The sequence below is a fragment of the Nuphar pumila genome, chromosome 11 (assembly GCF_984573655.1).
Source record: "Nuphar pumila chromosome 11, dmNupPumi1.hap1.1, whole genome shotgun sequence".
Lineage (NCBI taxonomy): Eukaryota > Viridiplantae > Streptophyta > Magnoliopsida > Nymphaeales > Nymphaeaceae > Nuphar > Nuphar pumila.
In genome coordinates this window covers 4771097-4796664 of record NC_143259.1, presented here as the reverse complement: position 1 = coordinate 4796664, position 25568 = coordinate 4771097, and the positions used below count along the sequence as shown (strand labels likewise).

Genomic DNA, 25568 nt, shown 5'->3' with positions numbered 1-25568 from the left:
CGAGTTAATTGGAAGTTTCCTAGCCAATTCAGTTAATAGATTGGTTTTGGGTATGCTTTTGTCCCCTTCAGCCAAACTCTATAACTTTCAGAACTTCGTGAGCAACTGAAAATATCTGTCTAGTGGAGGACTGTTTTTCCAATTTTGAATTTCATCTTTAGTTTCATGTCACCTTATACGTTAGTCATGTAGCCATGTGATGGAGATTTCATTTGCTTGCTTTCTCTTGCCCGAACAAGGCCGACCGAGGCACTTGTTTCCAAGTGCAGCCTAAGGTTTTTGGTTGCACGAATTGGGAAATGGATTTTGGATCAAATGAACATCGCAAAGAATTAGACAAACCTGATTTTGTCTCAACTTTTTATTCTCAAAACATGGCGACATATATGGGCTGGGGAAGATTTACCAAGCTGCTAAAACTTGCACAGCATAGTAATCTTTGCATGTATCAAAGAACCCGTGTCAAAAGGTCAATAGTATTTATCCCTGATTAGCACAAAAATTTATCTAAAACGTATATCCCCATGTCAAAGCCAATGCCTTAGGCTTATCCAATGGAATCTGAACTTCCTGCACTAGAACTTGAAAACTGGTTTGTCAAATATTTAACCCCCATTTTCCTCCCACTTCTCTGACCCAATCTCGTTCTCTCTCCTAAACCCGACCAAGAGTTAATCAATTTAACTTTTATTGGAACCGTGTGGCTTGCCATGTCACCTTCTGAACAGCTCTTGGATTTTTGAACTCGATGGAGCATATAGGCTGATGTGTTTGAAGGATTCTGATATCTTGTGAGTCAAACCAAAATTCTATTTATGAGATTTTAATGTAATTATGTTAGCTACTGTGTTTGATCTCCATTCCAGCATTAATCAGAGATTTCATATTAAAATATATATAGTCTCCGAGCTTTCACAGGCATTATACCTGAAGTGTTTAATGGTGCACTTCTTAGATAGAATCGTTGAAAGCATCAGAATTGCTAAAATCGAGATTCAATAATAAAACGAATTAAGAACTTGGCGCATTCAAAAGTTTACAGACACTAACCTAGGAAAGTTGTGCTAGGCCTTGTGAAAAAAAGAGACGACCCTTTTTCCTAGGTCTTGTCATCCCTCCTTGGCAACAGGCCTGCACTTTAATGACTTGGTCCTGCACCATGTTATCAGCCATTCCAAACACTTCTTGATTCACCTGACCCAGTCAACTAAAATCTACAAATTACGCTCCTGATCAGTGCTTTTATAATAGCAGCCTGACCCGTCGAATAAAAACAGACTACCGATAGGATCCGTGACAGGTAATATGAAAGGAGTTTGAAGTGATTTACAGTGTGACCCCAGAAATGAACTGAGAAATATTATGAAATGGACCGATTGCAGTTGGAAAAAAAGTGTTGATGGTGATGATGATGTTAGGTTGGTCGTTTGTCATATAACATCCACAGTAACCGCGTTGACATGAAATCCAACTGATTATGAACCTACTCACACTGTCAGCAATCAAGCTTAGATAATCAATGTTGAACAATGGTGATTACGTTATCACCAATTAAGCCATGACCTTCTGTTTATAGCATGAGTTCGGAGTATTCTACACAATCAGGTTGAAAGACGATCAACCTTGATTATCTTTTGCTACTCTTCAAGATAGACGAAGAGAAATCTGAACCATTTATTTCTAGCATACAGCAGAAGCAAACTGCCAGCAGAGTACCACTACCATCATTAAGGTTTTGCGAGGATGATGACACGTTGACGCCCGATTCTTGTCTCCTGGATGCGACCCAAATGCCGGAGGACCTGTCATATACACATCTTCAGAAAGCAAAATTTACATGCAGTAGTGCATCAAGAGTTTTCTTAGAACTGTTTAGAAGTATCTGTCATTCTTTCAAATACCAAACCTTAAGGTGTATAATATGAAGTTATCAATGGACTCGCTAAGGTACAGATCCGACTTTATGTCGTTGTTTTGGCATCCTACATGAATAGGTTCAAATGAATGAAGCCGCCCTCTCTCTCTCTAGGATAATTATGCCTGTCATGGACCTTTTTTACATCCTACCGGGAGCTAAAGGATGCATACCCTAAAGACTTTCTTTCTTGAGAAGCTGCCCAATGCACTCTGTACTCTGTAGCCATGGAGCTTTTGCATCTCTCCAATAAATGGTTTTACCATGTCCAGTGGCCACCTTGTCTCCTATAAACTAGATTGCTGGCTTATTCATCGAGCCTCGGCATCTTGTAAGACGTTCTTGGAACTTCTCCGACTAGGCTTTGCCACAATTCTACAAGAAGTCTTGCCAAGACTGCATCACTATAGTCACATGCAATCAAATATGATGTAAATCCCAACATAAAAGCATGTCATATTGACCAAATTCTAATCTAAGTCATGCTTGTATTATTCCTCAAAAATGATAATATGTAACCATAATTGCTAAAAGTGCCTACTAAAATGACTCGGCACAAGACAACTATTTTGGATTGCTTGCTTGCATGGGCTTGTCATAAGGATATTTGAATTTTTTTTTGTATCTATAAAAACACAGCTTTGAGGACGGCAGACACTTACAGTTAGTATGGCTTTGCCAGTGTTGTCAAGCTTCAGACCTGAGCCTTTCATGTCTGACTCCAGGAAGAAATGTTTTCCCTTCACAGCTTCTGACATTCCAATATCTCGCAGTTCCTTAATATTTTCAAATTTCAAGTAACATCATCTCAATATTATGATGAAGATTTATAGAAATCGGATGTTTTGTTAGAAGAATAACTTTATAAATATTCAACATTACTCACCAGTGCTTTTTCCAGAACATCTTCAGATAACTTCATGTTTATCAAAGAAAACAAGGAACAAATTAGTATTAGTGGTTTGGAGATCAAACAAAACAAGGCATTTAAAAAAAAAAACACGAATTGGGCCTGAACCTTCTTCCTCGGAGCAGCAACAAGTTGCATATTTGCCTCCGCATATGCAGCCATCTCATTTATAGCAGAGTTTACTTTATCCAATGTGAGCCTCCCCCTCATGTAACTAAAGATATTACAGTAAAACCAATAAAGTTGTCAATGACAAAAAATTACACATCTGAAGTGGATGAAAAAGATGAACTCTTCATGCAGTAACTTTATAGCAATAGCAGTGTCACACTTTAACCACGTTAATCAGATTGTTTGAAGTTATCTGAGCTGGAAATAAAGTGTCTGACATTATCAATTTAGAATGCTATTAATTCCACAAGGTAGAGAAGTATGAATTAGGAACTAGTAACCCATAAGCCACCACCACTGAAAAGCAAGCCCTCTGTCTATAATGTATGATGTGAAGAATTTTTCACTTACTTTGACAATGAATCAAGCTCATCATTGATGATATACCAACGTGGAGCTTGGCCACGACCCTTTTTCTCCTGAAAAAAGAAATTGAAGAAATCAAGTGGAAACAACATCTATTAGATGAACAGGAAAAAAATAAAATAAAATAAAACAACTCACAAACTTTTTGTGCTAAAAGGACTCTGAAATACTATGTACTTGTCTCTACGATTAACTTAACTAGCAAAAGTAGCAAGTTCTATGGTTGAAAGCTCTATAATTGAGGGCTAAATAAAATTAAAATCAAAACTAATGATTATATGTATAGGCCCTGATCCTGTGACTCTTTGAGTAGTGTGCGCGCCTGAGCAGTGACTACAGCTTGGACAGATCAGTATTCCCAAGCCAATAGATCATGCAGCATGAACTGCGTCACACTACAAGCCTTTGAAACATGGTTTCAGTAGTACTGGTTGTGCAACCATTGAAGGGAATAATGAGCAACAAAATTTAGAATGAAGAAAATGTGTTCTATTAACTGGAGCGATTGTGCGTATACCATCTATCAGATGTTTCTAGAGATCACTCAGTAGAAAACAAGATTCATGTAGAATAAGACGTGCTGATTGGTCTTGGTGCAAGCTATCATAGACCACATGCCTAGACTCATGCTTACACACACAAAAAAAACCATATTCAGGGGATTCCCAAAATTATGGATCGCTAGTGGCGGAACCTGCAGGAAATCAAAAGCAATCCAAATAAATCACAATTCAATTCTCATGAATGTGAATCGAATGGATGAGGCGTTTGAGAGTTCCCATTGTGAATTACATCATTTGGGAAGAAATAAGGATGGCTAAGGATTAAACAGAAAGAATTATCAGAGCGTACCTTCTGCAAAGGGGGCTCCTCCTCAAGCTTCAGAGCCTTATCGACAAGATCATTAACTGGTCTTTCCTTGGCAATACTGAACCAAATAGGCATTCACAACCGATTACAGTTGAACAGAGTTAAAATTATCCAAACTACGACCAAAGTCCAGTAATCAATACATCGATTTATGTTCAATTGTATTTACCCGCATCCACCTGCATTCAGAGCAACCGCTGCGGTGCCAGGCAAGCGAGACGGTAAGCGCGCAAGCATGTGCTGCAATTTCCTTTGTTGGTGTAGGGAGAGCTCGACCAGTTTCTGCATAGGGCAACGAAGCCCTTAAGTTAGCCTGATTTCTCTCATTCCGGTGCCGAGAGCAGGCACAGAAAGTTATCGTATCAATGGATGGAAGAATCAAAGTTTGAACAGGCAAGAATGGGGTATGGGGTAATAGTACCTTGGCTTTGGGGATAGCCTCTTTCTCTTCTCTGATGCGATTCTTGATGGCTTGGACCTGAAACTCCATGGCCTTCACGGCAGCATCGATGTTCGACAGATCCGCCATCACCTTCCCAGGATTCACTTGTGCCAAACGCAAATTCAACAAATTAAAGAATACCCAATTGCACAACGAGAGAGAGAGAGAGAGAGAGAGAGAGAGAGAGAGAGAGAGAGAGACTGTTTCTGGCGACGACGAGTTCTTGGAGATTGGAGATGCGAGCGGTGAAGGAAGACATGAGCGATTCTAGGGAGGAAGCTGCCGCTTTGGCGTCCATTGGGATCTCTCTCTCTCTCTCTCTCTCTCTCTGCGAATGAGCGAGTGAAAATGAAGCCTCCTATTTTTCCAATCATTCTTTTGGCGGGAAAAGTTGAAAATGGGTTTACAGTTTTAAGATATTCCGGGTTTTGCTTTTACATGAACATAGTCCGAAATGTGATGCTGCCAGCCTCCCACTTGTACAATGTGGGGTTGCTTTTTATTAGAAAGTTCTGTAATTATGGTTTTATGGTTAGGGATGGCAGTGGACAGGGGGAACGGGAGTGTACCTCCTCGCTCCATTTGGATCAGGAGGTTAAAATCAAAACCTGTGCGGGGATGGACTTAAGATTTTCCCCGCCCTGCCCCGTCCCCAATCCTCTTTAACTATGGCAATGGACCGAGGGAAACGGGGCCTCACCCTGTTTGGATCAGGGATGAAGGATGAGAAGCGGGGATAGAGGTTAAAATCCAAACTCGTGCAGGGATAGAGGCAAGATTCTCACCGCAAGGCGTTTGATTGTGCGGTCACTTGCGCCCATAGGTCGTTGCTGTCTGCGCTCCACGCACTCAATGCAAACGTCCCATACACAAGACGCCTAAAACACGATGTCCCACGAGTCTAGTATGACACCTTTTAGGTGTCCCACAGTATTTCACCCCTCTTTGGAGCAATGGTGTCTGGAACATTTAGGGCATGAATCAAACAAAATAAAAAAAAAATAAAAAAAAAGAGCGGAACACTTTAGAGAAAAACTCGACTTGTCCAGACATGCTTGTACTACACAATCCTATCCGGCTATCCGTGTAATCAAACACCCCTTGTGTTTGAGGGATTCAAGTCCCATCTCTTGTTTCTATGGTTATATGATCTAAGGATCTCTAGTTTGAACCCCTCGAATTAGAGTTATAAGGATTGATGTGAGTGTAGGGATTTGAGAAATTATCAGAAGCTCATATTTAAGCTTATAAGGTTTGTCTCGATCCATGTGTTGGTAGATCTCCAGTTTAGTGAGATCCACCGAGGTGGTATCCCATGTAGTAAGCGGGGTCCTGTGTCAAGCTGAAGGCTCAGGATCGAATCCCTCTGCCACATGGGGTGGCTGTTGTTCAGGTAGGGGTCCGCCTAACCCCAGCTTGCCTTACAAACCGTGGGATTCTCAGAGCGCAGGCCCCACACGCATCCACTTGCTCATGCAAACGTGGGACACATCTCTGGTGCTTCCCAGCATCTCCTGCTATTCCGTGCCCCCACACTGAACAGCAGAGGACAGACACCACCGAACGCACATGAAAAAAAAAATTTGAGGGCTCTGGACAATGCATCATGTCCTGTTTACACACAGTACAGGACAGGAAGCACAGTCCTGTCCACGCACTTCTGCCATTCAAACACCTCCTTATGGATCAAGGCATGGTTCCCATGCCAGATCTAAGTTTCTGACAAATGAAAGACCTTGAATCCTTGTATATGATATCTCCAAAACTATGTTAATCCCTCAATCTCTTTTCTGATTGGAGGGGAGGGGAAGTTGAACCAAAGACGCGAGAATCTATTCCTAAGGATGTCAAGTCCGAAGCTCTCAAAGACACCTTAACTTCAAGGGTGCCTCTAGATTTAAGCTGATTACGTAAACTTTCACTGAAGTGAAGTGTAGTTAATGTATCCCATAATTAACAAATATCCCTACCACCTCTGAACACATACCTCATCACTCTAGAGTTATATAGGAATCTTCAGGGAAAGATGTTGTATATGCCATTTATAAGTTCTTACTGGACGTCAGCCAAGTTTCTGTAAGCAACAGAGCATATATTGGAGCTCTACAAAAGTTTACAATAATTGTGTTTGGATTTCTAAAACAAGCAATCTTCTTGCCAGAAAGTTGGTCCAAATCACTGGTATGATAGGATTCTAAAGGACAAACCACCTGAGTGGTTTCCCTTGTTATCATATTTGTAATTACTTTTTTTTTTTGGCTTGTAACAGGTAGGGGTTTGCCTAACCCCAACTTTCCAATATATATATATATATAAGAAAAATTAGTAGCCACCTCCATGGAGGGTAAATCGGATTGCAACGTAGATGGTTACTTCTTTCCTTGACTTCAGGGATTCATGAAAAGTGAGATGAGTTGATTTTGCTAAAACAAGTGAAACAAAATAATTCATTGGAAAGTGTGAAACCAAATAATCCTAGAACCAATTAGAGTTCTATGTATTGCAGTTTTTTTTTTCAAAGGCAAGCTGGGTTAGGCAGAACTGTAACATCCATCTGGGGCGGTTACGGGAAGAGGGGAAAGCGTTTCCCCTTCTCCTCCTCCCACGAAAATGAAAAGTGGAACAGGGAAAGGGGAAACACCTTTTCCTGTATATGGAAGGACAGGGGTGAGGGGGTAACAGACGCCCCTCACCCTTGACTATAAAAGCCATGGGGGCTCCTCCCTTCCCCATCCGAAATTACTCAGAGAGAGAGAGAGAGAGAGAGAGAGAGGTGACGCCGACTGACAGGTAAGTCCTCTTCCTTTCATTTTTTTAATATAGAGGTTGCCGGCAACCTCACTGTTGTCGGTGAGTTGCAAAGGTGTAGGAACAGGGAGAACCCTATCCCTGCCTTCTATAAAAGAAGGTTGGCAACAATAAGGTTGCTGAAACTGTTGCAAATCGTTAATGGCCGACTCAATCTCCATTTTCAACAAACTGAGTCAGTCATACCGCTCGGTCTGGACATGATAGATCGAGATAGCACGCTCAGACCGAGCCAAGCTATAGAAAAAAATATTTGACAGACCAAGTCGAGTCTGTGTATTGCGACAGATCGACTCGGTCTGAACAAACTGAGTCAAATTTGATTTTTGTTTGACAGACTGACTCGATCTGTTTGGACCGAGTCAGGCCCGTTTGGATGTGACAGACTGAGCTCGAATAATATACAAGGCAGACCAAGTCGAGTCTGTTTCTGCAGACCGACTTGATCCAGACCGAGACAAACTCAAACTTTTGATATATATATATATATATATATGTGTGTGTGTGTAAGTGGATTTGAACGGGTGCAGTGGAAAATCGAGATAGCGGAGACCTTGATTTTTTAGTATGAACTGGATCAAGTTTGGATCCAAAATGCAAATCGGATCACGAACACCCAATTGGATTAGAAACTAAGTGGACTTAGTGGAGTTTAGTCCAAATCCCAGACTGTTCAGCATAGATGTTATACATGTGTCAAACCATCATGAAAAGGTTTGGATCAAGTGTACTACATCTAAGATCCAATCAGAATTATAGTTGAAAAAACTAAGTGATCAGTTTTGAAACCAGAGTGGATGTGGATCCGAAATTCAATATGAGTTAAATATAGTGTAAAGATGTGATGTAGATAAAAAAACATTACATGAAACCGAGGGTGGTCAAAAAGTAAAAAAGAATATTTTGCCCTCAGTATGCCGGATTAGTAAACAAGGCATAATTTGCTTGGATTCTTCTCTTCAAGTAGGATCCATTGGCAGAAGATGCGATGATAAACTCTGTAGAGTCCCAACTCACTCAAACATTATACTTGAAATGTTACTTTCAAGGAGAAACAAGTTAACAACGTCGAATGTGGTTGAGTCTATGATGGATGTAGAAAGCTTGCATTAAAAAAGGTTATTTAACCAATATCTATTGGTGAGGCGATCAAGAAATTGAAAAGCTTTTCAGGTGGTCAAGAAATCTACGAGGTTGTGTCATTAATATCCATAGCATTTGCTTATTGTTCTCAAACAATGTTGTGTTTCCTTGTTGATAGATTTGCATAGCTATTATTATTTGTTCGCAAAGTTGTTCTTTGTGGAGGCGATGAGGCTAGAGGAGCTTTTTGTTAGTCAAAACAAATTGATCATAGCCATCACTAGGATGATTAGGCTCCATGTCCTTGAATTGCTACCTAAGCATAGAAGCTTGGATAGAAAATTTCTGTTTGATGACTTCGGATATCTCATATAGTGCATGAATGAAGAGCACATTCAAGGAATATATATATATATACAACTTTAAAGGCCTACCGATGTTTGAAGATTTTTTTCAACGTTTTCTTTAAATCTGAACATAAAGATGTGTTCAACATGATTGATTTTATAGGAATTGACTCTTGGATTGTTCAATTTCAACATGAAGGTAGGTTTTATAAGGTTTAAAAATTGACGGTCTAAGATTTTTATAAATATTCAAGGCTTAAAAAATCATGTTTTTATGGAAAAAAAAAACATGATCAAAGTGTAGGATATGATTTGCAAAAAACAACTCGAAAACACATGTTCACTCGTGGTAGGCTAGGGTAGGATAAAAATGTGATAGGCAGCTACCACTTTTCCTATATATATATATATATATATATATATATATATATATATATATATATAGAGAGAGAGAGAGAGAGAGAGAGAGGTAGCTGCTTCTAGCTTACCACAAGCAAACAGGTTTTCTTATTGTGTTTTGTAAATCTAACCCTGTAGAGGTGTTGGGCATGGTTGATTTGCTAGGAAACAATACTTGGATGATGGTTTTTCGATAAAAACATGGTTTTTTAAGCGTCAAATATTTATGAAAATTTTATACCCATCGATTTTTAAACCTTGTAAAGACCTACCTACCTGCCTGTCGGAATGAGAAGATCCAAGAGTCGATTCCTATAAAATCAAACATGTAAAACACATCTATACAGTCTGATTTACGGAAAACACGGAAAAAACCCTTTAAAAGCCCAGTAGGCTGGCATTAGGCCAGAAAAGTAGTAGGCAGCTACCACCTACTATATATATATTTAGAGAGAGAGAGTTGGTTGCTTGTGCATTCCACAGAAGTAGATGGGATGGTAGATGACAGGCATCATCAAATTCCTATGGTTGCTAGGTGCTTCTGCTGCTGCTCATGTGGTTCTTTCAGTCTTTTTGTTTGGAAAAAGCATATCTCCTACTCTATATGTTAGTGGGATTATCACTTTCTGATATCTTGTGAATAGTTGCAGAAGAAGACCATTAATTTAGTCAACTACTTCATCCTAGCTGGGATACAGTGGTCTTCTAGAAATTAAGCTCAATTAATTGAACAATCTGTTCTAAGGTGTGAAAAAAAGCTGAAAATGGTAAAAATTGTTCTTTTAGTAAAATTGCTTAAAACAATAGTCATGCCCTGTTGCCTTTCACACTGGAAATGGTTTTTCAGACTTCATAGTATATTTATCGTGTTTTAATGGTATGCAATATTTCTTCTATTTTTAACTGTTTGACATTTTTTATTGAGATATGATTGTAGGGGAACCTCTTTACTAAAGTATTTAATTATTTATCCTTTATGATCCAGGTTAACACTCAAGCTCCAACTAACATAACTGATTGTAGTGATCGCAACAATTCAAAATACTATATTGTAGTAATACAGGTAGTCTTTTCTCACCCTTTATCAAGCATTATCGGGGCTTAGGTCTGTTACTGAGTCTGTTCCAATTGCTATCTTGCAGTATACTGCTCGATTTAATGCTGAGAATGTGAAGAATTTCTTGTACTCACTTAACAATGACAGTGAGTTACTCTAGACTTTATGGTATTTAATATTGTCTCGATACACATGCTATGGTGAGCCAACTGCTCTACTGCTTAAAATTGGAGATGTTGATATTTACAACATCTAATTTGGGGATCTAAAATTTTGTTATTTGTTTACTCTTATTACATGAATCATCTAAGTAATATTTCCTATACTTGGCTTTAGTAATGCATAGTTTGGAGCTTGATACATGTTTCTGCCATGTTGCTGATTATATTTACGACATTTGTCTTCTTTATAGACTATGTAACATAGACACGGCATTGGACCCACCGTACCTGTGTTGACACGGGGGCGGGTACTGGGTGTTGTGCGAGCACACCGCGGGGTCAGGTCCCGCACTGCATCAGGTTGGGTCCAACGCAGACCCGACCCCTCTTACTTAAGAACACCCCCCTCCCACCCTCCCTCTCTCTCGCTTTTCCCCCCACTGTGGATCTCCCGACTGTCATTTTTGGGTATCAAGATCAGCTCCTTTTGGGTGAAGATGTTCCCATCCCCGGTCGCTCCGATGTCGTTCTCAGGGAAATGTTTTGGCCGCAACCTCCTCTGTCACGATCGTCACGGTGGTTCGCTCGACCTTTTGGGTCGGGTTGGGTCTTGCTCCGCTTTGCCGGTTTCACCTCATCTTTGTGTTGCTGCCGCTTCTGAGGGTGCATCCTTCGCTGATTATGGCAAGTCGGGGTTGCAGGATGCGTGCTTTGGAGTGGCTGCGATATAGTCACCTTTTTTCTATTCGGTGGAGGTACTTTTTAAGTTCTTTCCCTTTTTTCTTTTTTCGAGGTGGTGTTAAGGATATAGGTAAGGTAGGCGGTCCCACCACGTTGCCTAGGTCGAGTCCTTGCCTTTCTTCGCTTTGGTGGCCACGCTGGACTGTCGGTGTCCGTGCACACCAACTACCAGTGGCTACGGTGGGGCACTTGTCCGATGTCGCGGGGTCCACGTGGGTGTGCAGGGTTTTTCAACGTCCTTTGTCGACCTTTTGCTCTCATTTGGTGGCGTTGGCGTACGGGCTCGCTCTGTAACTAGGCGGTCGATATGCCGTTGAGTCTAGGTGCAGTTATTTTCTGCCTCGGGGTGAGAGCTCGTCGGCATCTTCATTCGTTGTTGTCTCCTCCTTTCTGGGCTCGCCGTTCGGAGGTTCTCTTCTTTCTGAAAGAACGCCTTTTTCCTTTTTGGCAGCTCTAGCAACACGTTTATCGAGGTCTCCATGGCACCTTAGAGGTTATTTCTAGCAATGGTTTCGCTTGTTGCATGGACCAATACGTTGCCTTGTTCTGGAGCCTCGGTCCGGTATTGTTCTTTCTGTAGGCTCGTGGATGGTCTTTCAGCATTGGTTTCGTCCATCTCTGTCGAAGGCATCGTCTGTCTGCTTCGCCTGGTCTCCTCCAATATTGTCAGTCCTCCTTCGTTATCCATGATTTGCAGGGCTATGTCTATTGTGGACAATTCTTTTTCCTTCGGGGAGTGCCCCTTTGATAGTCACAGGAGCTACCACTCCTCGGTCTCTCATTCTATTGCGGCTACACTAGCACCGAGCAGTCCTATCTCATCCTATATGGGTTTTTCTGTGGTCGAAGCCGCTCAACATCTAGACTTATCGCTTCCTCAACCACAGTTACAAAGCTTCGATTCACTTATGCATGAAACATTCGCCGATATCGCTGATGTCTTTCTGACCTTGGTCGAGACTGAGTGGCGTAGCCCTGACGTCATCCTACCTCCTATTTTGGTCGGAGGGTTCTCTCCTTCTGGGCATGGTGGTCCCCCAATCAGAAGACATCGTCGGCCTCTGTTTCCTCTATCCGACAAGTTGGGGGTTTCTCTAAGGTGGTCTGTGAGGATTCGCACTCCGAGGGGATTTTTGGATTTCCAGTTATGAAGTTCTTGTGTTGGAATATTCGGGGACTGAATTGCCCCTCTAAACATCTTTTCTTGGCAAGTTGGATTAGTCAAGAAAAACCTGATCTCATTGCTCTTTACGAAACAAAGATGGTGGTTATCTCGCTCTCTATCGTCTCTGAAATCTGGCGTGGTGCAGATTTTTTCTTCAAGCCTACGATTAACTATGTGGGAGGTCTACTCATTCTTGGGAAGCTTTCTCTAGACTTACACCAGGTTGACGTAGGAACATTTTCTATATCCATCACTCTTTCACTCCCGCCTAAGTCGACGCCAGCTGTGGTCACAATGGTTTATGGTCCCAACCACAACTCCTGACGGGATGAGTTTTGATCAGATCTGAATAGGGTCATTGCTACTTTCGGGGACCAACATATTATCATGGGTGATTACAACTGCCTTCTGTCGCCAACCGACTCAAGCCTTCCAGTTTCCTTCTCAGCCTCAATGAGGGACTTCCAAAATTTTATTCAGATGAACCAGTTGTACCCCGTCCCACGTGTAGGTGAAGCGTTCTCTTAGACCAATCGGCACTCTCGATCGTGCTTTTGTCTGCTAGATCGGGTGCTCGTATCGCCGAATCTACTGAATTCTATTAATGACATTTCTTTTTGCCTTCTTCCTCCTTCTGTCTCGGACCACAGTCATATTATTATCTGATGGGGTCAAGGCTTCTCCGGCAATAGAACCTTCAGATTTGAGCAATGGTGGCTTAAGGAGGCAGGTTTCGAGTCATTAGTCCAACAATCTTGGAATAGATCTTGCTATGCGAACCGGACGGCTTCACGGTGCTTGGTTAAATTGTTTCGGTTATCTTGCGGCATTAAATCTTGGCTTGTCTCCAATAACATAATCAAATTCCAAAATATGGGAGAGTGGGAGCGTGAGCTGTCTAACATCAATCAGTCACTCTTGGTTATGACCTTAATGTCTGCATCCAAAATTGAAAGCCTCAATGCTAGATCGGTCGAGTTGTCTCTATTGTTGCAATCTTGGCATCTAAAAGATGAGATACGCTGGAAGCAGTGGTCAAGGGTGATTTGGCTTAAAGCAGGTGACGAAAACACAAGGTTCTTTCATTCTTTCGTCTCTCATAGGCATAAAAGTCATGTGATTCTCTCTCTGTCTATCGACGGTGTCTCCTACTCGGGCGATCAGGTACTTCTTACTGTCACCAACTATTTCACTAACCTGTATTTCTGCAGCAGCGCGGCAGGCGATGCTATGGGTACTGCATTATTCTTATTCATGGATTGGGCTCTCTCAAAGTCAATTTAGATGTCGTTCTCCAAAGACGAAATCTTCTCAGTTGTGCAAGATTCGTTTGGGTGGAAAGCTTCAGGATTTTATGGGTATATCATGAATTTCTTTCGCATTTTCTGGCAATGCGTTAAGAGTGACATCCTTAGTGTCTTCGCAGAGTTTCATCACAACGGTCGATTGCCAATTTATTCCCACCTCGCCATTGTGTCTCTTATTCCTAATGAGGTTGCCGCATCAGACATCTCATGGTTTTGCCTCATTTCTGTGTTAGGAGGTTTATATCGCATTATCGCAAAAGTTTTGGCAAATAGGATGTGGTCAGTCACTCCTAGAATTTTTTCGGTCAATCAGTTTGCCTTCATCTCTAATAGAAGGCTTCAACATTCTTTCATTTTGGACACAGAAGTGTTGCATTCACTCAAGATCAGCGAGGGGGGGGGGGGGGGAGGGGCTTTCTTCACTCTTAAGCTTGACTTCCATAAAGCATACGACTCAGTTCATTAGCCGTTCTTTTTCAACATGTTGGCGAATTTGGGCTTCGACAGATGTTTCTCTAGCTGGGTGCAGGAGCTGGTTACCAATGCACAGTCACAAATTCAGATCAATGGGGTAAGGGGCAAGCAGTTCAAACTTGGTCATGGTCTTCGGCAAGGTTGTCCCCTGTTTCCTTTACTCTTCAACGTAGTCTCTGAGGGCCTTGTGGTTTTGGTTAAGAGGGCAGTGGAGTGTGGTTTAATTGAGCCACTCGGTATACCGGAGTTCCCGTGTCATATCCTGACCTACGCCGACGATATGATTATCTTTGGAAGGGCTTCAATCCAACAAATATTAAGATTTAAGCTTGTCCTTTTTTTTTTCCTATCGATGTCAGGTTTATCTATGAACTACGATAAGTGTTGTTTGTCCTTGGTAAATGCCCCTCAGTTGATGCTAGCCATGGGCCAGCAAATTTTTGGATGCACGGTAACGGACAACTCATTTTCTTATCTGGGTCCGCCGCTTCAGCTAAGCAGGGTCACAGAGGCAACCTGGAGCACGACTCTTCAAAGGGTTTAAAATAAAATTTCGGTCAGGCAAGCTTCCTACCTTTCCATCGCGGGTAGACTGACTCTCATCAAGCATGTCCTAAATGCCATGCCAGAATTTTGTATGTCAATGTTCTTGATGTCTGTGAGGGTTAGTAAGAAGCTATCTTGGGTCTTGACAAACTTCTTGTGGTCTGGAAGTGGTCTCAACAACAAGCGCCACCTGATAGAGTGGGAAACCCTAAGGCTTCCTCTTTATAGGGGGGGTTTGGGAATCAAGGACCTTAGATTGAGGAGTATGATTCTCGTCGTAAAGCATAGCTGGTTTGCGCACCAACATGGGTCTCCCTGTGCAAGCGTTCTTCTTGCTAAATATGGGGGTGTGGAATCGTTGGTTGGGGCCACTCGCGTGAATCAGCAAGCAATGTCAAAACTTCATTGCTCATGGATCCAAGCTTGGTTTGTGGTTCTTTCAAATAATGACATTGTTGACTCGCAGTCCCAGTTCTTAGGTTGCGCCTTTGCTCCTAATGACTCTTTTCGCGCAAAAGAATGTTACCTCTCTCTCCTTCTTCGGGGGTGGACCGGTTTTCGGCAAGCCTTATCTGGGGCAAGGGACCGACTCCTAGATCTCGTTTCCTGGCATGGCTCATCCTTCACGATCGGGTGCAGACTGATAGCTTCCTCAAAACCATTGGATTCCAGCTTCCGAGTAAATGTGTTGTGCGAGGCGGCCGGAGAAACTGTGTTTCACCTTTTTTGGGAGTGCACTGTATTTTAAAACATCTTTAAGGTCACCTGGAATAAGCCTATGGTCAACGTACGTCAGGAATCATTCACCAATGACTTGTTGTGGGGTCCTCAACCAGTACGCTAGTGCAACAAATGGCAGATTACTTGGCGAACTTGGCTTCTCTCGTCCTGGTGAGCTGTTTAAATGACCCGCAACAATGCCATTTTTCAGCATATTCCAGCGGTTTTCAATAAACTAGTGAATCTGATATTGGCAGACATGTACACCATTCTGCGCATCAGCCTTCCTGAGCTCCAGTGCAATCAACACCCATTGACACCTTCTGAACTAGGGTGACGCTCATCGATCATGTGTATTTGTATCTTGCTTTCTTTTCTGGGCTTCTAGGCTTGCCTTGGGCCTTTTTTGTATTTCTGACAGGTTCAATGTTGGTTGAATCTATTTTTCGCAATGTTGATGGTTATAGTTCAACTCACTCTGGATTCTTACTCTTTCCTTTTCTCTGTCTCTTTCGACTATCGCTCTTTCCCCATCTGTGCAAGAGAGAAGAAGAAGAAGGTGAGAGATCTCATAGAGAGAAAAGAAGAAGAGGAGGACGAGGAAAGAGAAAGAAAGAAGAAAAAAGAATGTGAGAAAGAACCTTTTCTGCCTTTTTCTTCTTCTCCCCTTTCTTCGGACACCTCTCTTCCTTTTTCAGTTTCAGACCCCCAAGAGAGAGAGAGGCGGTGTGACAAATACTCCTCTCCCTCTTCTTGTTTTTATACCCCACAATTTCTTTTTATTTTTTAAATACTATAACTTACCTTTTTTATTGAAAATATTGGTTAAACCCTTTTTATCAAAAATATCAGTATGCTTCTCACATTTATTAAAAACATCGATAAAACTAATTTTTTACTACAAACTATCTTTTTTACTAAAAACTGCATTGGATCTATAAACCATATGGATCTACATTGGACCCATACTATAGATATAGTTGTGTCCCCGTACCTGCATTTTTTGAAAATGCCGTATCGTACCCTCCGTACCCACCCCATACCCGTACCCATGTGACAGTTTATAGACAATGTCTATACTTCTCTCTCTCTCTCTCTCTCTCTCTATATATATATATATATATATATATATATATATATATATATATATATATATTTGTTGTGTGTGTGTGCATCTAATACATTTGGAAGGGCTCTCCTTTCTGGATGAATGGATATATATATTTGTTGTCCGTGTGAGCATCTAATACATTTGGAAAGGCTCTCTATTCTGAATGAATGGTCCAAACTATTTGCAACTGGTTCCAAAGTTATTTTCTACTTAATATGATATCATTCATAATCATTTTCAATTATAAGAATGATTTTTTCATCAGTGTGGCGTGGTGGTTTTAGAATGGCAGTGAATTGGTTTCTTTCTTTTTTCCTTTATTTTTAGTGCTTAGTTGCAGTTTTATATGCCTTCTTCAGTCTATAGTTTTGGCTGATGTTTAGCGAATATTCTTTCTTTCTTGGCACATATTGGATAGGCTATTCAAAGTAGCAATGACATGAACTAGAAGCCCTCGTTTTTTGGCAAGTAGTGTCGTGAAAAGCGTTAAGGCGTAGTGAGGCGCTCCACCAAAATCTGAGGTGTAAAGCATAAGCCTCGAGGCATAAAGCGTAAGCCTCAAAAAAATTTAAACTTAAAAAAAATATAAAAAATATCTAAAATTATAAATAAATAACAAATTCTTTATTGATGAAACAACAACCAACAAGAAATAAAAAATCTCAAATAAATACTGAAAAAATATGAGATTAACATGTAAAGCGGCTAGAACATAATAACAATAGTGCCCCTAAGGGGCACTACCTATTACAAAAATAAGGAACATAAAAAACAAAAGAAAATATAAAAATTACATAAATACCTAATGTATATTAACACATATATATACACATTTAATGTATATATATGTTAATATATTAACATATATATTTACAAAGATACTATAATTTAATAGTAGTATGCTAACCTCAAGAAAAGTATCTTCTATAAGAGAAAAAGATTTTGTTGCATTTTATGATTCAATAATTCAATAGTCAACAAATGCACAAACAAACAATAAACTAATAGCAGTTGCAATCTGAATAATGAATGCATACATGCTTGTGTATATGAGAAACAAATAAGTGCACAAGATCTTCTTTAACCAAAAAATGTGGACTAAGCCAAGCGAAAAGAGTTAAATGGAACAAGGCTAATCGATTCAAACTTTTGAAGCATAGTACCAAAAAGAAAACAAATCCACGTAAATACATGCAAGTGTACTCCATAAAACCTTAGAATAGAAAAGAAACAATAGTTTTGGAAGGATGACATACACTGCCATGCCCAGCAGCTTCATCTAGTGGCAACCAGTATTTCAGGGCATATTCATAGTGCACAAGGCTCATCATATCATCAGCAACTTCAACTAGTAAGTCAGCACAATCATCAACATGTGTGTGAAAAAAAATGAGAGAAGTTCACATGTTATCATATGAATGCAGTCTTAGAAAAGTTCACGTTTTTTTTTTTCACATGCAGACTCTGAACATTGAAAATTGTAAAAAAAGCTTCACTCCAAAGTTTCTGAAATCATCAACTTATGCTAAAGTAAGAGTTCAAATCAAACTACGCTAAACACTCAACACACTCATCAACATGTGAACTTTTCTTTCTAAGACTGTGTGTGAAAAAAAAACGAGAGATGAGAGAGAGAGACAATACCGGTTTTCGGTGAGAGACGAGAGTGAGTGGCTGAGTGAGAGATGAGATAGAGAAGCTGAACGAGAGACGAGAGAGAGAGGCTGCGTGAGAGACGAGAGAGATAGGCTACGTGAGAGATGAGAGAGAGAGGCTGCATGAGAGATCTATCAAAAAAATAAAAGGGTTTAAAGACTAAATTTTGGTCAAATATGGGTTTTGACCCTTATTTGACCAAAAGAAATGAGGCATGTGCGCCTCAAGGCCTATGAGTCGCACGCCTCGGGGCTTTTACGTCTTATACTTGCGCCTCAAGGCATATAACCCCTCGCCTTGAGGCGAGGCATGCTTTTTGCGCCTTGAGGCACGTTTTTAATAACACTGTTGGCAAGTAAATTTTCCCATCTTGATCTTCATTTATAAGAATATCATGCCTAATATATTAGTGAGTAGTGGCTGAAAATAGAAATCTTCTGTTTAATTCAGTGAGACTTGCTCCCGAGGAAGAGTCATTAAAGTTGATAGGATATGAGCACAACGCAGTGACTTCTATTGGAATGAAAACAGATATTCCGGTAAGATGGCAGCCAGTGATGTAGTTTTTGTTGCTATTCTTCTATTACAAACCTTTTTTTTTTTGCACTGAGCATTTTCATTACAAACCTATGTATGTATTTGTCCGTCCTTTTTCTCAGTATGATCGACAGACTGCACTCATACACCTGAAGAAACTGCATGTCCAGATTTGATCACAGAAACATAATTTCCACATCTCGCATTGTAAAATATGCTAGTAAAGGTTTATTGTATAACATAAGGAAAAAACAAAACATTCCGAGGATTTCATATGGTTCTCTTTTGACTGTAGATTTATAGTTAAGGGATCTATGTTTTTATCTTTCAAATTTGTTAGTCCACTTCTGTTGTCACTGTTGTGGCATTTTATATAACTGTATGTATACCATTTTCAAATGAATCCAATTTGATCATATTGCTTTTTCTGCCTTTACAGCAAAAATGCTAAGTTCCCCGCAGCATTCTGTTCCACTTCCATTTACTCATTATTTTTCTTCAGAATCTATCCTCAAAGGCTATGTAACTACGCAAACTTGGCATCCTATCAGAACTTCAACATCTGCTATTCTGGTGTAGATTTGTTGTCATGTAACTGTATGACTTTGTGATAAAGAAATTTCTGCCTTTAGATTGTCATCATCATCATCATTTTCAGCATGGATCGTTTCCTTAACTTGCAGTTTATTGTTGTTTCCAGTAGCTAATTTCATTTCAATGAATTTGTATTTGTGATTATTTCCCATATCTTTCCTGAATTATTTTTTTATTTCTGATTGCTGCCATCATCTTTACCTCTCATGATGCTGCTCTCTTCCTATAACTGCAGTGGCCTCTGGGTCTTGCTACCTGAAGAAAGCCTGGTTTGTCATTTCTTGGTGGTTCCTTGGAATTTTTTTCTGTTTGCTGTATCTTAAGTCTAGTGACAAACCTTCAGGCTCCCACACTCACTATAACAGCTGTTCAGGCTTCTGTGTTTTACGCAATATGGTTTTCAACACTGCTTTTTGTTGTCAAATTTTGTCAGTCTGTCTTACTTTGATTTGATTCCAGCTTTCGTAATTCTCTCTTTACAGTGCTACGACTTCAAGTTACCTGTTGTAGTTGGTCTCCTGTTCTCTTTGTTAGTTTCTCTTAAGCTTCTGTCAGGCCTATGAACGCTTGGGAATCTCTAGGCATACTCTCTCTCTCTCTCTCTCTCTCTCTCTCTCTCTCTCTCTCTCTCTCTCTCTCTCTCTCTCTCTCTCTCTCTGTGTGTGTGTGTGTGGCCTATAAACACTTGGGAATCTATAGAGTATGTGTAATGAAACAAGAAATATGTGCAAAAAAAGGATGCCTCTAAGGGCTACAATAACTTACAAGAGTGTACGAATAGTAAGAGCCACTTATGGGCAAGATACAAAACTCACAAGGAGTCACAAACACAAGCCACTAGAGTCAACAGAAGACAAAAAAAAGTTTTATATTTCACAAATATGCTTAGAAAAGCATAGCAAATTACATGGGAGATTTCCTTTATAGAGCAAACAAAGAAAACAAAGCTAGTTGGACTAGCCCAACGGTTAGTTGGGCTAGTCCCAACAGCTATAAATCAGAAAAAACAAAACAAAAAAATTTGATGTTTACAAATCCGCCCTTAATGGGCAGCCCCTATTACATAAATGAAAATGACTAAAATGCCCTTAACAAGCATTACCTGTTTAGTAGAAAGTGAAACTGAGGTGATGGTAGTGCCTTGGTGAAAAAGTCAACCAATTGATATTTAGAAATAATGTAAGGCAAAGTGAGTCTTCTTAAAATATTCTTCATGTACATAGTGGCAGTCATTTCAGTATGTTTAGTTATTTTGTGAAAAACATGGTTGTCACCTATGTAAGTCAGTATTATTAATTAAAAATGCACCTTGAGGCACAAAAGGCGCGCCTCGCCTTGAGGCGAGGCCCTCTGCTCCTCAAGGAGCCAACCTGAGGCGTGAAGCGTGAAGAAGAAAGAAGAAAGAAGAAAGAAGAAAGAAAAAAGAAGAATATATGTTTAATTAGTTTCTTAGTTACTTTTTATATGTTAATCTGATGCTTTTTAACTTTAATAGGCTAATCCCATATTTTTTAGTACTTATTTGAGATTTTCTATTGCTTATTGATTGTTGCTTTATAGGACATTATATTTTTCAATCATATAATTAGTTTTTCAGTTATGTAATCAGTTTCGTAGTTACTTTTATATGTTAATCTCATATTTTTTAGTACTTATTTGAGATTTCCTATTTCTTATTGGTTGTTACTTTATCAATAAAGTATTTCTTTATTTATTTATATTTTTAGATTTTTTTTTTATAATTTTTAAAAAAAAATAAAAAAAAAATAAAAAAAAAATTGAGGCTTACGCTTTACGCCTCGCCTCGATTTTTGGTGGAGCGCCTCGCCTCAACACTTTTTACAACACTGATGTAAATGATACTCTTGATGTCGCATCACAATCTTGAGGATATTTGCAAGTGAACCCCCATATCTTCAAGCAATTGTCTCAGCTAGGCAATCTCTGATATTGTAGTTGTCATAATATGATACCCAACTTCAGTAAATGACAAAGACACATTTTGTTTCTTTTTACACTTTTAAGATACCAGTGAGTCATTTAGGAAAACACAAAAACCAGTAGTTAAACATCTATCATTAGGATCTCCTCTTTAATCTGAATAAGAGTAAGCAATTAATTCAAGAGATGAGGATGAAGATAATAAAAGACCCTTAAAAATAGAATTTTGTAAATATCTAATGATTCTAGTCAGAACACTCATGTGAACTATGGTAGGAGAGTGTTGGCACTGACTTGTATGAATTGCATGAGCAATATCAAGTGGGGTGATAGTCAATATGCCAATCATCTGGCGATATGGAGTAAGATCTTTCAAGAGTGATCCATCATCTTTTTTTATCTTGGCATTGATAACTTTTGGAGTATCTACCATTTTCTCATTAGTGATCCCTGACCTGCCAATAATATTATTAACAAACTTTGTTTGAGTTAGCAAGTATCCACGAGAAGAATAAGCTACCTCTATTCTTAGAAAAAATGTATTCTTAAGGTGACACCTTCTGATGCTTTTTATACCTCCACGATACAAGCGAGTCACCAAGAAATACATAATAACATGTGGGTAGAAATATGATAGTTAGGGTTGCTTCCTTGGTCGGAATCATTGTAAGCAATTAAATTAAGAGAAGAAGATAGTATAAGAAAAACCCTTTAGTAATGGTGCCCTTAGAATATCTAATAATTTTCATAACTTATGCCATATGGATTGTAGTGAGGGCATGTTGAAACTGACTTACAGTGTGAACGTCATATGCTATATCAAGTCTAGTTATAGATAAATACATAAGAGATCTAATTAGCTGACAATAGAGAGTAAGATCATTTAAAGGAGTGTCATCATTAACCTCATCTTTACATTGATCACTTTTGGAGTATTCGCTTCTTTTAATCTATCAAACCTGATTTAACAATTATATATGATGCAAGTTTTATTTGTGAAAGCACATATCCTCACATGGCATAGGCAACCTCGATACCTAAAAAATACCTTAGAAAACCAAGGTCAGACGTATTAAAATTTATTTTAAAAATATTTTTAATCACATCAATACCCTTTTTATCACTTATCATCAACATACAACAATATAATTATATTGGTGCTTACATTTATAACAAAGCGACAAGTATCAGGATAACACAAAGTAAATCCACAATCAATAATAACTTTACTAAATCGATTATACTAGGCTTTGGGGTCTATTTAAGACCATAAAGAACCTTCTTAAGTTTGAGAACTTTACCCTTTTTAATATTAAATACTAGCGGATGTTCCATATAAACTTCTTCACAAATGTCACCATTAAGAAAAATGTTATTGACATCTAACTGATAAATAAGCCATTGTTTGATAGATGCTAAGGCAATTAAGGTCTTAACACTAGGCATCCTAAAAATTGGGGCAAAAGTTTCTTCATAATCAATATCATATTCTTGTGAGTATCCCTTAACAAGCACATGAATAGTCATAAAGCAAACCTTATATTTTGAGAAGAAGGATTCATAGGACACATTTATTAGGAGGCCTAAAGATCCTTTAACTTTCAAAGTAGGGATTCTTCTAATGGTTGACCTTGTGAATAATTTTCAAGAGCACATGCTGGTCTCTCACCTTAACACCAGGTATACACATGAATTTCATTAGAAGTTTCATTAAGGGAGTTATCCCTATCAACATCAAGAGGAATATCCTCTTCAACACATTCAACATTATCATAATCATTTATACTAGATACTTCAATATTCTTTCTAAGCAATAAGTCAAATAGAAAAGATTTGTTAAATTCCTCTTTTGGATTACTTTGATCAAAAACATTTTGATCTTCTAAAAAAGTCATATATTTCGAAATATATAATGTATCATTTTTAAAATAATAACACCTATATCCTTTTTAATTTTCATTGTATCTAATAAAAGCACATTCAATTGGTTTTGGAGAAAGTTTGTCATTGCCTTTAATAAGAAAAAAATATTTGCAACAAAAAACCCTTAAACTTTTGAAATTCATAGATATTTTAAATAAATTTTCAAAAGATTTTTTTTAAAGAAAGAATGAAGGCATTCTGTTGATAATATATATAACAGTAATTGCGGCTTCGGCCCAAAATTTTTTAGGAACATCAATTGAAATTAATAGAGTTCTAGTGGTTTCAATTATGTGCATATGGTTCCTCTCCACAAGCTTATTTTGTTGTAGAGTTTTTGGACATGATCTTCAATGTATGATTCTATTTTTTTAAATAGCACTTAAAATTATTTGACATATATTCTTGTTAAAAATTATATATATATATATATATATATATATATATATATATATATATATATTCTTGTAACTAGGTTAGAATAGTTAGGTTAGTTTTTATTTTTTTGGTCTTGTTTGAACCAGTGAACACTTGTTGACTAGTCAACAAGAGAGTGGTTGGGAGGCCCAACGAATTTATTGAGAGCCGTTGGACCCTCCCAACGACTCTCTTGGAGCCTCTCATGTTTGTGTATATATAGGGGTTGAAACCCCTCTCAAATGTAATGCTTCTTGCATGAAGGTTATTAATAAAATATTATTTATTGTACTTCGTGTCTTGCACCCACGGGTTTTGTGAGAAAGCCCATTTGTGGCTTTTTTGTGTGTTTTGTGAGTGAGCTCATTTGTGGTTTTTTGTGTTCACTTTAGCATTGTGGTGGATCTTGTTGATGGCTTCCATTTTCTTTACAATTCTCTACCCGAATCTGATTGAAAAATGAAAATATTTGCTTGACATTGATTTTTGATGAGCACGTGAAATTCTTTAAAAAGGAGAAAATATTTGATTTAAATCTAATGAAGTATATTTATGCATATCTAGTATAATTATCAACAAAAATTACATAATATGAATATCTTCCTTTTGACACGACTGTACCAACTCAAAGAGTTTTTTAGAGACAAAGTTATTACTTGAAAAAAAAGAAGAATGCATTTTGCCAAGAATGCAATCATTGCAAATAAACTCTTTTTCATTACAAAAAGTTTCAAGAAAAGAAAAAAGATACAATTTTGAGGCAATATGATGACCAAGTCTTTTGTGTCAAGTAACAATGTCCTTGTTTTGAACATGATTACAAAAATATTTGGATGGTAGAGACAAAAAATTCATATAGTAGAGGTCTCCTCTCCTATGGCCTTGCCCAATAATTTTTTCGGATCGTAAATCTTGCATAGAGCAACCCGTAGGTGAAAAAGAATCTTTACAACTATGGTAAAAATTTTGAGAAACAAAAAATATGTTTAAATTTAATTTGGGGAACATAAAATTCTTTTGAGTGGTTCAAAACCTTTTTTAGATTTTCAATTTCCTTAACTTTCAAAGATGTACCATTGGTGGTGAAAATAAAATAAATGTAAGAGTTGTTGCATTGATCGAATAAGAGAGATGCATTCGGGGTCATGTGAAAAAAAACACCTGAATCAAGTATCCAAGAAGTCATACCTAACTTAACAAATAACAAAGAAGAAAGTTAAGCATTGTGTCCATGTGTATACATTCTCATGTGCATTTCTTCCTTTGAATTCGTGAGGGTATGTTTATTCAAGTATACTCAGTCTCATCTATTATTAGACTAATAATATTTGATTGATTAAACTAATGAGCACTTTATACCTTTTCAGGTGATCTTTGATGAAGCAATCACAAAGCTTAAACCTGACTTCTTCTGGTTGGGTGGAGGAGACGTTAACCTTAAACTGGGGATTAGGACCTCGCAGTTTATTGAATTTATAAAACCATTCATTGTTTCTTGTACATGAAATGAATAGAGAAAAAAAGAACCCCCACCCTTCTCCAAGGTGCTTTAAAGACATGGTTTACAATATCAAAGGCTCGGGAAATCAGGCATAGGATGTTTGATTTTCTTGCTGCACGTGGATTTTTTTTATCTTATTGCATTTTTTTATGCTTGAAGATGTTCTATTAATGAAGACATTCTTGAAATGCATGCTTCCATTGTCCATTGATAAATTAAAGCAAATCCTTTGTGGGCACCATTTTGCCATGTTGCTCCTTGATTTGAGATAACCTATGAACAAATAAAATTGGAAACATGACCCGACTATAGATGCATTGGCTTTCTAGCCATCTTGACTATCCATCAGAAGAATGTGCAATGCAGATTGGAGCAAGACCCACCATGCTCATGTGAATGGTGCCCC

The 25568-nt window shown here is 38.7% G+C and overlaps 2 protein-coding genes across 2 annotated transcripts; one reads left to right on the top strand and one right to left on the bottom strand.

Moving 5' to 3' along the window:
- Positions 1-1392: 1392 nt before the first annotated feature.
- On the bottom strand, positions 1393-4972 carry LOC149821713 (spindle/kinetochore-associated-like protein). The gene is made up of 9 exons (XM_089981415.1): positions 4876-4972; positions 4654-4778; positions 4402-4514; positions 4215-4290; positions 3348-3415; positions 2934-3039; positions 2802-2831; positions 2578-2691; positions 1393-1802 (listed from the first exon to the last, which is right to left on the bottom strand). The coding sequence occupies exons 1-9, from the start codon at positions 4970-4972 to the stop codon at positions 1728-1730; spliced, it is 804 nt and encodes a 267-aa protein (XP_089837541.1). The 3' UTR covers positions 1393-1727.
- Positions 4973-9812: 4840 nt separating this feature from the next.
- Positions 9813-25303, top strand: LOC149821712 (uncharacterized). The gene is made up of 5 exons (XM_089981414.1): positions 9813-9917; positions 10297-10374; positions 10454-10514; positions 18664-18788; positions 25029-25303. The coding sequence occupies exons 1-5, from the start codon at positions 9813-9815 to the stop codon at positions 25164-25166; spliced, it is 507 nt and encodes a 168-aa protein (XP_089837540.1). The 3' UTR covers positions 25167-25303.
- The last annotated feature ends 265 nt before the right edge of the window (positions 25304-25568 follow it).